The sequence below is a fragment of the Hordeum vulgare genome, chromosome 4H (genome assembly GCF_904849725.1).
Source record: "Hordeum vulgare subsp. vulgare chromosome 4H, MorexV3_pseudomolecules_assembly, whole genome shotgun sequence".
In the NCBI taxonomy this organism is placed as follows: domain Eukaryota; kingdom Viridiplantae; phylum Streptophyta; class Magnoliopsida; order Poales; family Poaceae; genus Hordeum; species Hordeum vulgare.
In genome coordinates this window covers 570,346,620-570,359,400 of record NC_058521.1, presented here as the reverse complement: position 1 = coordinate 570,359,400, position 12,781 = coordinate 570,346,620, and the positions used below count along the sequence as shown (strand labels likewise).

General features: G+C 45.5%; 1 protein-coding gene across 1 annotated transcript; it reads right to left on the bottom strand.

The window, feature by feature from the left end:
• Positions 1-682: 682 nt before the first annotated feature.
• On the bottom strand, positions 683-4,191 carry LOC123447116 (probable flavin-containing monooxygenase 1). The gene is made up of 5 exons (XM_045123686.1): positions 3,513-4,191; positions 3,154-3,394; positions 2,206-2,384; positions 1,669-2,021; positions 683-1,580 (listed from the first exon to the last, which is right to left on the bottom strand). The coding sequence occupies exons 1-5, from the start codon at positions 3,993-3,995 to the stop codon at positions 1,241-1,243; spliced, it is 1,596 nt and encodes a 531-aa protein (XP_044979621.1). The 5' UTR covers positions 3,996-4,191; the 3' UTR covers positions 683-1,240.
• Between the last annotated feature and the right edge of the window lie 8,590 nt (positions 4,192-12,781).

Sequence of the window (12,781 nt, the reverse complement as noted above, 5' to 3'; positions counted from 1 at the left end):
TGACCGAAGGTGGACTAGACTAGTTCCCCTCTTAATTCTCTTGTAATAGGTCTCCATAGTGGTGCAACTTCCTTGAGGCGAAGCGAGCAACCCAACCTTCTGCCTTGTGGGTGGGGGCTTGCGCCTTGTGGCATGAGGTGGTGGTGCGCTCGATCTAATCTTATGGTGTCCGTGGTAGATCCTGAGAGGCTGGAGCTTGGCGATCAAGATCTTCCTATTGGGGTCTTATGTGCATGTTGTTATCTTGTTGTGCTCCTCTCCTTCTCTCGAAGTGCTTGCTTAGGAGCGAAACCTCATATCTACCTTGGATTGTAGGATGACGGTGCGCTGCATCATTTTCATCCTTGGAGGCTTCGGCTTTTGAGCTCATGCATGTCGATTAGAGGGACTAGTGGTTTGCAGTCCAGGTTGTGGCACTGCGGTCATGGAGGGACCAATGGTTGGTTATGACAGAAGTTAGAGTTATGTGCAGCGAGGAAATGTTAAATCTCTTGCCTCGTTTAAAAATCACCGATAGAAGTACAGAGATTCATTTGCACTTCGATTATCTACAGCTCGCACATGGTGTTGTACTGTAATAATGTTCTTTCAGTGCAGTAGCAACGTTAGGAGTTGACGCCGTATGCAGCAAGAAAACACACGCCAACCAGAATGTTATTTGCAACAGAACATTAGAAGAATGAGTAATTTTCATTGCATGCTCATAGATCCAATTGTTACATCGACAAAGAAAAAAAAATGAGCCACAGGTGTTGTACAGGGATGAATCATATACTGCTATAAGTAATCACACAAGGATCTACTACAGTCCACATGCTCCTCGACAGTTGGAATATTCCTGTGGTCGCGGGCGAGACAAGACCTCCTTGATCGAGGTCACGAGTCCTTAACCGAACGTTCCTCGGTTCACATGACACTTGATACATAAATTATCATGCATGACCTAGTCCTTGATTACTAGTCAGCATCGAGCCCTAAGGACTTACACACTGCAGTAGTACTACTAGTACAGGAATAAAGAATCTTATTATAGTACGTATGTGTATACGTATATTCTTGTTAGCGATCGATATTATTACTAGCTACCAATGGAATCGCGTATATATGTATGTGCTTTTACTAAAAGAATGTATTATACCGGCTGTACTTACGTATTCGGCCGCATGTATATATTGGTGCGGTCGAGTAAGTGTAGTATACGTACGTAGGACGATGTGATGTGTCCGGACGTATGAATTAATCACTGTTCCTTGTAGTCCTTGTTGTTGTATGGCGCGAAGAGCTCGGCGATCCAGTTGGCCTTGCGGAGCGTGGCGGAGCCCAGGTCGGCGCACATGCCGTCGCTGTCGTGGATGCTGTAGGTGGAGATGCAGTGGCGGCGGTAGAACCGCGTGGTGCGGCGCATGGCGTCGGCCTCGCCGGCGACGTGCCCCATCATGGCCTTCACGGTCGGCAGCTCGAACCTCCCCTCCAGCAGCCCCGACAGCCACCGGCACCGCAGCTCCGACGTGTGCAGGTTCGACACGCTCTCCACGAACCCCACGAACGCCATGTTCGGGATCAGCGGGTGGATCGTGCCACTGCCAACACAAAACTTCACGTCAGCATGCATCGATCGACGGATATGTGTGGGAGCAAATCAAACATAAGCGCGGCGTATACACGTACCGGTAGAGCGGCATCATGGAAGACTTGCCGACGACGAGGTCGCGGAAGGGCTTTGGCAGGACCTCGCGGAGCTTGTCCTTGCCCTCGAAGCCGGTGGCGAGGAAGACGAGGTCGGCCTCCACCTTGGTGCCGTCGTCGAGGACCACGCCGTTCTCTGAGAAGCACCACCCGGCCGACGCCCTCTTGAAGCGGACGAGGCCGCGGTCCGCCATGTCGAAGAAGCCCTCCGGGAGGATGGCCATCTGGCAGCTGGCGTAGTCCTCGACGAAGGGGTGGTCCGGCGTCAGACCGTACTTTCCCAGTGGCAGCTTCCACGACAGGTACGACTCGATGAACTTCGACACCCCTGTCCGCTGCACCACCAGAATTCAAAGCAACCCACGCTGCTGTCAGATTGTGATGTGCATGCATGGTCTCGAGCATGCACACGTGCATGTCGTTGAGTCCCGATGTAATATCCCGTACGTTCAAACGTACACTTCTAAGTATTTTCTACATATGCGTGCATGAATATAATTCTGACGTACACATACATACCAGTGGGCTCATGAGGCGGCAGAGGAGGGATCGGAAGAAGCCTTGGTTGGGCCGCTCGTAGAAGAGCTGAGACAAGCGTGTGGAGTAGAACATGGAGAATGGCAGGCCCCAGATGGAGTACGATGGCACCACCCAGTGCAGGGTCCGTACCAGCATCGTGCACGGCTGCCCTCCCTCGCCTGCAAACAAACAACCAATTAAATCATCGATCAACATTGACCCATATTAACAAGCATATATCTCCATCTGGTTTGTTGTTTCCGCGAGTGAATCACGACGCTGCTCCTACTACTACCAGTCTTGCGTGCGAACAATCTAGTTTGGAACGGCAGATAATCCTTGTTGCAAGTCTTTTGTACATATATGATTGAGTGACGCGTAGAATTTTCTTTGACCCCAATGCAAGTGGTGTTCTAGTGCATGGAGCTAGTTTGAAAAGTCAAGGGCTCAAGGCGGTATGCGTACTGATTGCGTCAAGTATACTTTGAACTTGTAAATGCAAGAGACCTACCTTGGCTAGCTACACTGTCTAGAATCATATAATAGGTGAATGATGAAGTGTGCGACGGGTCAAGACAAGAGTGACCTTTTCTGGAACAGAGTATCCGACTCTCCCGAATCGCTAAGGCACATGTCACCAAATATGGCATGCATTATTCTGGCATCCACTTCATCGAATGATGGGAGGCTTCCACAATATATATTACTATCCTGTTTTCGTTTTGTTGTTAATTAAGCTCCTGTGTGAACTTCCATGGCATATTCTTTTTCAATGATTTCCTCGTATGTATACACGCGTTTACACGAGTACGATAGCTTATCTGCCTTGGCTTGCTGCTAGTTTCATGCGTAGTTCCATGTTGAATTTTCCATATTTGAGGAGAAATTTTGATTCAAAACATGTTAAATCTTTCCTGTGCATAGCTAGGAGTATGCTCTCTTACGTACCTTGGTTTGCCTGAGCACATTCGTTGGCTAGATCGATAGCGCTCTTCTTGTAGCCAACAACCACCGCCTTCTTGCCTCGCATGAGCTCAACGGCCTCCTCCTCGCTCAGCTTGCAGTAGTCTAGCGAGTGCATGACCGTCCCCTTGAACACCTCCGGCCCCTTCCCCGGCGGGAACACCGGCATCCGCGGCACGTCGCCGTACTTCCCCGTGCACATCACCACGAACTCGAACTTGTAATACTGCACATTCGATCGCGTGTTAAAATATATATGCGCGTGAGATCGATTGAATTCATCAGAACATGGCGCAAAGTATCTCGAAACAAGCATCCAAAACATGTGTAAGTGCCTATGGTACCTGAACGATGTTGGAGTCGCCGGTGACGACGCCGACCTCCCACATGGGCTTGCCCCGGAGCGGAGCCTTGCCGGTGCCGCTCCACAGCTCGGTGAACCCGGCCTCGGCGCCGCCGAGGAACTTGATGTCCACCACCTTGGACCCGAACGAGATGTAGCGCCAGAGGTCGAACTCGTCGGCGTAGCCCTCCAGGTAGTCGACGATCTCGGTGTGGGTCGGGAACGACGGGTCGTCGCGGTTCTTCCAGGAGTAGTCGGAGAACTCGTAGTCCGGGCGGGGCGTCTGCAGCCGCGTGGTGCGGTAGACGCAGTGCTTCCACACCCCGCCGACGGACGGCGTCGCCTCAAACACGACGGGATCGTAGGCCGACATCTGCTTCGCCGCGGCCAGGCCGCTGATCCCGCCGCCGATGATGGCCACACGGGACACCAGGGGCACGGCCTCCCTCGTGGCCCGTGCCGCTTGTCCTTGCGCCATGGCCATCGTCGACCCGAGGTGTTGGATGGAGCTGGCTGTGTGTGTGTGGTGAACTGGTGATCGAGGTGATCGATGGACGATGTGCGCGCACTGGCTAGCTGCTTCTTGCAGGCGTAAGAGGCTGCGAGAGAGAGCTGCTTCTTGCAGGCGTAGGAGGCTGCGAGAGAGGTAGGGCTAGAGCTGGAGGCGCTGTTAAGCTAGAGCTTTGTGTGTGTTCGTGTCGACAAGGGCGAGGCTTGGTGTATTTATAGGGCTTAGCATGGGGCTCTCGAGCATGTGAGCTTTCCAGTGTGTATCTTAGAAAACGTACGGAAACGTAGGGAGAGAAGAAATGCCATAGGTAGCCAATAGGAAAGGGATTGGCTAGGTACAAGTCGACTGAAAAGAAAACACATATTGAGATTTTGTCTGAATCCATCTGTAGCGTTAGATCAAAAACGGACCGGTCAGATTATGCCTTCGGATTCTAATGGTTTTCTTCGTGACAAACAACCTATCTTCTCGGTCGAACTGACGGACTCGGTGCACAACACCCCTCCAATGTACTTCCGGTAGGAAATCAACCCCAAAATCCAGTTTAAGGATAATAACGAAGCGAAACCCTTTCCATTTTCAAACAACTATCATGCAACCAAATTGAACTGGCAAACCAGCCAGCTAGATCAAATGTATGGCACCCCAATACCTTGAGAGAAAAATGATAGACGCCAAAATCTTATCACCCACGTAGAACAAAAATGACCCGGTGTCCCCGTATAAAATTGTGTGTACCAAATTTTTACCACATAAAACAAATTTGAGCCTAGTGTTCCTGTATGAAATCCACATGCATGTCATTTCTAGTTGGAGTGTTGAACATTAAGGGTGCGATATTTGTAAATTGCCTGGAAAATCAATGTTTATGTATGTCTAAGTCAAATTTCATGAAGAAGAAAGGAGGGCGGCAACACAGAGCAACAAGGTCGAGACGGAGGCGACGCCGAAGTGAGCAGAGCAATGACATCGAGATAGGGACAACGTGGCCAGCGTGGTATCCCTACGAGGCCTCACCAACATCTGCCGCAGATTGAGTTGTCATGACATCGCTCATGCATGAGAGGAAGGGGGTTTACATGTTCGAGGAACGGAAAAACATTGGTTTCCTTTTTGTGCAACTCGGATTAGACCACATCCGGACTCAATACGGGAAGAACTCATAGGAGACATGATCAACGCGGCTTGTTGGGATAGGGACAACGGAGGAGAGATAGGGTGGAGAAAGAGATGGTCTAGCTGCATGAGAAAAATGGAGGAGAGTCAGGTTGGTCGTAATGGAAGTACCATAAGTAATATCATGCATGACAACCTGTTACATCATTAAATGAGGAAAGGGAGGATGTCATATCATATTATGATACCATATCATATTAAATGTTGTACTACTTTGTGTAATCATGAAAATTAATAAGACAGTCTAAAATACGAACTTATGATACTATTCATTACGAAAGTAATATTATACACTAGTATCATATGAATGATACTATCATATGATACGAGTGCAAAGTTTTGGTGGACGGGGCATTGGAGGACTTTATTTCAAAAGATTCAAAAATAATATTTCTATATTTAAAAAAAAATCCAGAAATAAATATGTGAAAACTTATACATATTTGCAGTGGATCTGTAAAATTTCATTAAAAAGAATTTCTTGTTGCAAGCTGCACAAAAATAACAAAATTCTGGCCAAAGAACAACAAAAAAGGGCCCATTTTCATTTTTTTTTGTTTTTTATGTATACGCCACGTATGAAAGTATATTATTATAAACTTTTTTCCTCGACGTGTTATATATGTATTTGCGTATGTATAAATATTTTTGACTTTTCTCTGTGATGTGGAAATATGTTTTTGTAAAGTCCATCCTTGTGGCCGGGCTCCATTTGCATTTTTCACATAGGATACTCGCTATTACTGGCACTGGCGGAGCTTGGTCAAATATTTTGGGGGGACAAACAGAAAATATGGATTACTGGCAGCCTCATTGGAATGAAATTCAATGGTATGAATTTGACTAACATTGCACATTTTTTAGACGACTTACAAATAGTTGGGTCCATAGACATCATACATACTCACCGCAAAAAAAAAAATTATACGTACATGAAATATATCAACGATGACAAATTTGGACCTGTTGTCCTCTGCACCATGGAAGATGTACCTGGTACTCCTCTTCCTACCCGTATGCATGCATGCACTGACTCGGCATGCAACAACCATATCATTCAATTTTTAAAAATATCCTTAACAAAAAATAATCTAAACACGTACGTACCCCTATGAACGCACTGTATGTGGTAGTACACTTGATCACCTCAGATACACCGGCCGTATAGAGCCATGTCCTTTTCGGCCACATGACATATTATAATTACCGGTAATCCTTGAGAGCAAAGAGCATGGGTTCATCCATGCACAAGACACGAGGACGAACGAGACGGTGACCGTGTCAAGCCGGCCCCTCCATCTCGTTCTGCTGATCATCTGGATCGGGAGAAACTTAAGCGTACGTAGCTTTGGACCCGGCCGGGGAACAAGGAAAGGGGCGTGTGTAAGTGTAAACCGGCCGGCGGTCTCGACCGTGCCTGCCCATTTTTGGCCAGGAGCGCGCGCCTAGCTACTCCTACACTGCATGCATGGCTGAATGTTCCTCTGATCCTTTCAGCCCTATCTAGCTAACCCAGCGTGACTTTTGGTGTTGACAGGGACGAAGCCAGCATTCATGTATAGAAGGGATAAGTTTGTTCATGAAAAGAACCAAGTTAAGTGAAATTTTTTGACTCGAACAATCATAATCATAATAAAAAAATCAATTTGTTAGGGCCGTCCCCCTAAATTGGTCCCTTGCTACGTCCTGTCACGTCGTTTCATCCGTACTAAGCTGCATGCGGACTATTCTTTCCCTGTCGCCGCCGTATGGAACCAGCAAGCTAGTACGCTGCACGTTGTTGTTTGCTCTCGGCCGATTAGTTCAACAAAATACATGTGCTCAGTTAGTGGTGGTCACCCGTGAGAAAAAAAATTAACCTTCAATTTTAGTCTCCATGCATGTACATATACTATCCGACAGTTCACCAAAAAGCAAATGATCTTTCCGACACTGAAACGTACTCTGGCATCAACCTTGACCGCTCGCGAGCATATACCTACTAGTTAGGTTTTGAAATTTACAGTCTAAACATATTTACAGTAGAATTTTGACAGGTGCAGTGGCGCTGCGCCACCCAACACTAGAAGCTTCGCGGACTCTCAGGGGACGAGAAAACAACTTGAAAACTTCAATAGAAGCAGTGGAACTTTTCTAGGGATAAATCCAAATCCTGTGCTGAAACTCCTGCATCTCTTATTAAGTACCAGTAACTAGCGCACCGTATAGAATTTGTAACGTTCCCCTGATTTTAAAATTTGCTACACATATTCCACATCAGTGCCGTAGGTCGGCTTTAATTTTTCTTTTTGGCGCGGGGATTTGCTTGTTTAAAACCCTATCCTCTTTATTCCATGATGATTCCACCAAGAAAAATAAATACTCTCACCAATCTAAATGGCTTCTCGTAGCTTTATTTCAACTTTATGAGTACTAACATCTAGCTTTTCACACTATTTCACAACTTAAAAGGTACATGTGTATATATTTTCCTTATCTCCCTGTCATAACGGAAATATCAATCAATCATATAATTGACCCTATTTTTCCAGAAAAGATCCAAATCTATTGAAAAAATGTTCATCAGCAACAATGCAAAACACTTCAAACATAATAAAAGTTACATGGTCGACCCTAAACCACCAAACGACTACTATCACCGTGAGAACAGGCCATAGATGCACTCGTGTCGCCGCTCCACTAGCGGAGCCAGCTTGAGCTTGTTGATGATAGCCAGAAAGTTTTCGTGCACAGCACCATGGAGCCATAATAGACGTCCTTGAACCCTTGAATAAATCTGAAACAACTAACATCAAACCTCGTCGTCGTGTAGAGAATCTTAACCTCGTCACCTAAGAATACTTTGAAAATCTATGTCGGAGCTCCATTAACTACGTTTAGATAGCCGAACTCAAAGACGATCGCAACATGAAAGGCAAACTCAAAGAATAAGCGCCGACCGTCCAAGCATCACACCTGCAAGGACTAAAAACCATATTCTGAACTACTAGTCGGACCAAAGGCGATGTAATTCCCTCCTCATCGCCGGCCATCGATGCGGCAGGCAGATGGCAAACGAATCCATTGGCTCACCGACAAAGTCTGGAGTAGAGAGTTTGCCGTAGTTGTCAGGGAGAAAACATTTGGAGAAGAAGTTGGTCACTTTAATCATCCCTGATTATTTGTGTATGATAACCGGCTCATTGTATTTAGAATACACCAAACCTACGTGATTAGCCAGGTCATTGTATTGAGAGTATCCAATTAATGTGCATGTATGAATGCCCGCTGCTATTATGAACTCCAAAAACCAACCAAAAGACTCGGCAGGGCTGACCTTGGACACGCATATGCATACAGCCAGGCATAATTAAGAAAATCAGGAATTAGGTCGAGGAGCAAGTGTCTGTTGCATCTGAACTTTCACTGAAGACCGTGTCTTCAATTCGAGCTTTGACCTCGGCGTAGACCGTATATACAATTAGTACACTGATTAGGTTAGTAATCGATGCTGATACATGCATACACGAATATGTATATTGGCCACATGATCCATTAGGTTTCTATTTGGTGTAGTCGTTGCTCGATTACATGCGAGATTAGGTGGATTACATTTATAGTGGCGCATATAAATATAATCCAGTATATTAATCGTGTGAGATCATAGCAGAAATCTATATGTGCCACGTACAGCTGATAATTCGGTACATTTGCCTCGAAAACAGAACTAATTTGCATGACACTTTCCGATCGGGTTAGCTAGATGCGTGTAAATTAAAATATGCAATGCATACGTAATGCTTGAAAGAAAAAATTGATGGATGAGGTTTACAAACATATCCTGGAATACTGGACTAAATTGGTTAGTTCGATATGTGTGTACATAACGAACTTGCTAAGTAATTGTGGAGTAGAATTATACTGTAGGATTCATTGGCACGTGGGGTTGAAAAAAAATGATAGCATATGTAAGCGTTATTTGTTAACACAGCTCTAACAAATGACAGGGAATTTGTTACTTGTTTTAACTTAATAAGAGATCAGACGGGACAAATCTTTATGCAAAATGTTTCTGTCCAAGAGTAGAAAGTATTCAGCACCTCTTTCTCGACTGTCCTTTAGCTAAACTTGTTTGACGCTCAATTCATATTGCTTTTAACATCTCTCCTCCTGTTAACTTGAACTCGTTATTTGGAACGTGGTTATAGGAAATTGATGTTCAATTGATTAAATCTATTCGTGTCAGAGCATGTGCTCTTCTTTGGACTTTATGGAATAGCAGAAATGATTTGGTTTTTAACATAATTCGTGATATTCAATTTCTGCAGGTTATCTACAGAATTACTGCACTGATCCGTACATGGTCGTTACTAACTCCTGTGGCAGCCAGGGAGCCTATGGTTACTGGGTGTGTCCGCTGGGAGATGGTAGCACAGGGTATCTTCAACCGGTTTGGATGGCGGCATATTAATAGGATAGGTGTTTAGTCATCTTTATCTTTTAGCCACTTCAGGCCGCGGCGCGATGTTCGCCATGTATCTTTTTTCCTTTTTTTATATATACTTTGTACTTTTTGAACACTTTCTTTGCTTAATATATGGCTGTATGCATCCCTCGATGCAGAGGCCGGGGCGAGGCATCCTTTTCTAAAAAAAATCTTTATGCAAAACAAATAGACAAAACGATGTTATTATTTTTTTGGTTATAAGCATGGATTTAATTTTTTCATTTTTGAAAACTGATAAAAATAGGTATGTGCTCGTGCTTGATCTACTTCGTTGGGTGATGAAATATAAGAGACCGCAGCATGTAAAATGATTAGTAAGACAGTCTTACCTTAAGTCTTTCATGTCTTAGAGATGACAATAAAATCATGTGTATGATGAGTCATTTCTCAGCTTTATCTTCAATAACTGTGTTTCTAAAAACACGATGAGATATATTGTGTAAATCGGTCATCTCTTACATAAGAGAAAGAAAGTTTTTTTTCATGATTTCTCTTTCCTTCACATCTTTATTTATCCTGTGGCACTCTTTTTTTTAGAAAAGGAGGATGACCCCCGGTCTCTGCATCTCGGAGATGCATGCGATCATTTTATTGATTATTAGCGAGGACCTTACAAAGTAGTACAACAATATGCGTGAATCCGCCATCTTGGCAACATCTGCCGCTACTCTTATCCATATGATGAAGGGGTGCAAGCTGGATCAAATACCCAGACCTCTCACCTAAGCCTAACATCTAAAGCCGGAGGCCCCGTCTGAGCCACATACCGGGTTCGAGGCACAAACCGGTCTGACGCACTCACATGTATCGCCGCCACCATCTTCCACCGGTTCATCTTCAGAGCAGATTGAGGTGCCAGCCTTGGCAGGTGCCTCCGCCATCGACGCCATCATGACGCCAAACGACGACCTCCACCTACGTGAGTCCATCTCCAAGCAGCGGACGCGGATCCATGCTAGGATAGGGCCGCACCACCACCGTCACCCACCACCCACAAGCGCCACCCATCCCCAAGGTTCCCAAAGCGGCGCCTTCAAGAAGGGAACGACGCCGTGAGCGCCGCCGCCTAACAAAGTTAGGGCTTTCGCCCGGGAGACCTAGGGGAAAGGGAAGTGAGGGGTTCAGTCCATACTGACGCCTCCAAGGAGGGGAACTGCGCCCTCAGGTGTCGCCGTCGACGCCGCCGGTCATGGCCGGCCAGAGATTTCGCCCGAACTAGATCCCCGCCACCAGCAACGCCTTGTGTACAGAACCGGCGACCCAAGGAAGCGCGGCCCGACCAGGCTAGCCCGCACGCCGAACAGGGGAGGAGGGGATGTGCCAGATCGCGCGCACCAGCCACCGCAAAAGCCGCCGCCAGCCGCAAACGATCACCGGATCCCGCCGTCCGTGCGACCAGGACGCTAGATCCACCGCCTGCACGGTTGCTAGTTTGTCGTGCCTCGTCCATGGAGCCGTCGCTCCAGATCCGGAGTTCCCCACGCAGAGGCAGGGCAGCCAAGGCCCCGCCGCCACTATCCTTGGCGCCCCGGGCTTCCCCGGTGGCTTCCTCATGCGGCGGCAAGGAAGGGAGGGGGGAGTGAGGCCGGGGGTGGCTAGGGTTGGGAGGTTGGGAGCTCCTACGTGATCAGGCATGTGGCACTCGTGATTGATATTATCATTGGACATGCATGATTGATATATATTTTTCTTTTGGACATTATTGATATTTGTTTTGTTATCAAAGATGTTTGATCGGTACCAGTTTTACCATAAAAATGTTTACTTTTTACCATGAATTTATTGCTATTTTATAGATTGATTTGTTTATTGGATTGCTAAACTTGATTTCATGAAAATCAGAAGGGGTGGAAAAACAAGAAAAGAAATCGATGGATGGTGGGAGGATGGACAAAGAGGTGGTGAGGAGAAAATTTGGCGTAAGATGTTGCCTTATATTCTTTTTAATTAAGTAAGTAGAGATAAAGATTTGAATGCCATATCGTTTTCTGCATTTTCATAAACCTTTTGGAAATTAACGCAAAAAATGGTTTTCATTATTAGGACAAGATCCAACCATTTCAAATCACTCTTAAATCATATGTAGTTTGACAACACTTTCTACATGAAAAAGGAGTGTGCTTTGGGCAAATTTGTAACTCCATATCATTTGTGGCATTCCCACAAGCATTTCAAAGTGCCATCAAAATTACTATCCACTTTTTTAATACAAAAAATTCAAAGTTTTCAAAACAACTCTTAAATCATATGGTTTTTCCGAAAACCTTTAAGATAAAAAGCAATCTCCTTGTCCACATATTTTCAATGGTACATAAGCGTCTTGTTGGACAAAAAATGTAGAAGCTCAATGTTGGAAATATGCCCTAGAGGCAATAATAATATATTTCCTTGTTCATGATAATCGTTTATTATCCATGCTAGAATTGTATTGATTGGAAACTCAAATACATGTGTGGATACATAGACAACACACTGTCCCTAGAGAGCTTCTAGTTGACTAGCTCATTGATCAAAGATGGTCAAGGTTTCCTGGCCATAGACAAGTATTGTCACTTGATAACGGGATCACATCATTGGGAGAATGATGTCATGGACAAGACCCAAACTATAAATGTAGCATATGATCGTGTCAGTTTGTTGCTTCTGTTTTCTGCATGCCAATGTATCTGTTCCTATGACCATGAGATCATGCAACTCCCAGACACCGGAGGAATACCTTGTGTGTATCAAACATCGCAACGTTACTCGGTGACTATAAAGGTGCTCTACAGGTATCTCCAAAACTATCTGTTGGGTTGGCATGGATCAAGACTGGGATTTGTCACTCCGTGTGACGGAGAGGTATCTCGGGGCCCACTCGGTAATAGAACATCACAATAAGCCTTGCAAGCAATGTGACTAAGAAGTTAGTCATGGGTTCTTGTATTACGGAACGAGTAAAGAGACTTGACGGTAACGAGATTGAACTAGGTATAGAGATACCGACGATCAAATCTCGGCCAAGTAACATACCGAAGGACAAAGGGGATAACATACGGGATTAACTGAATCCTTGACATAGAGGTTCAACCGATAGAGATCTTCGTAGAATATGTAG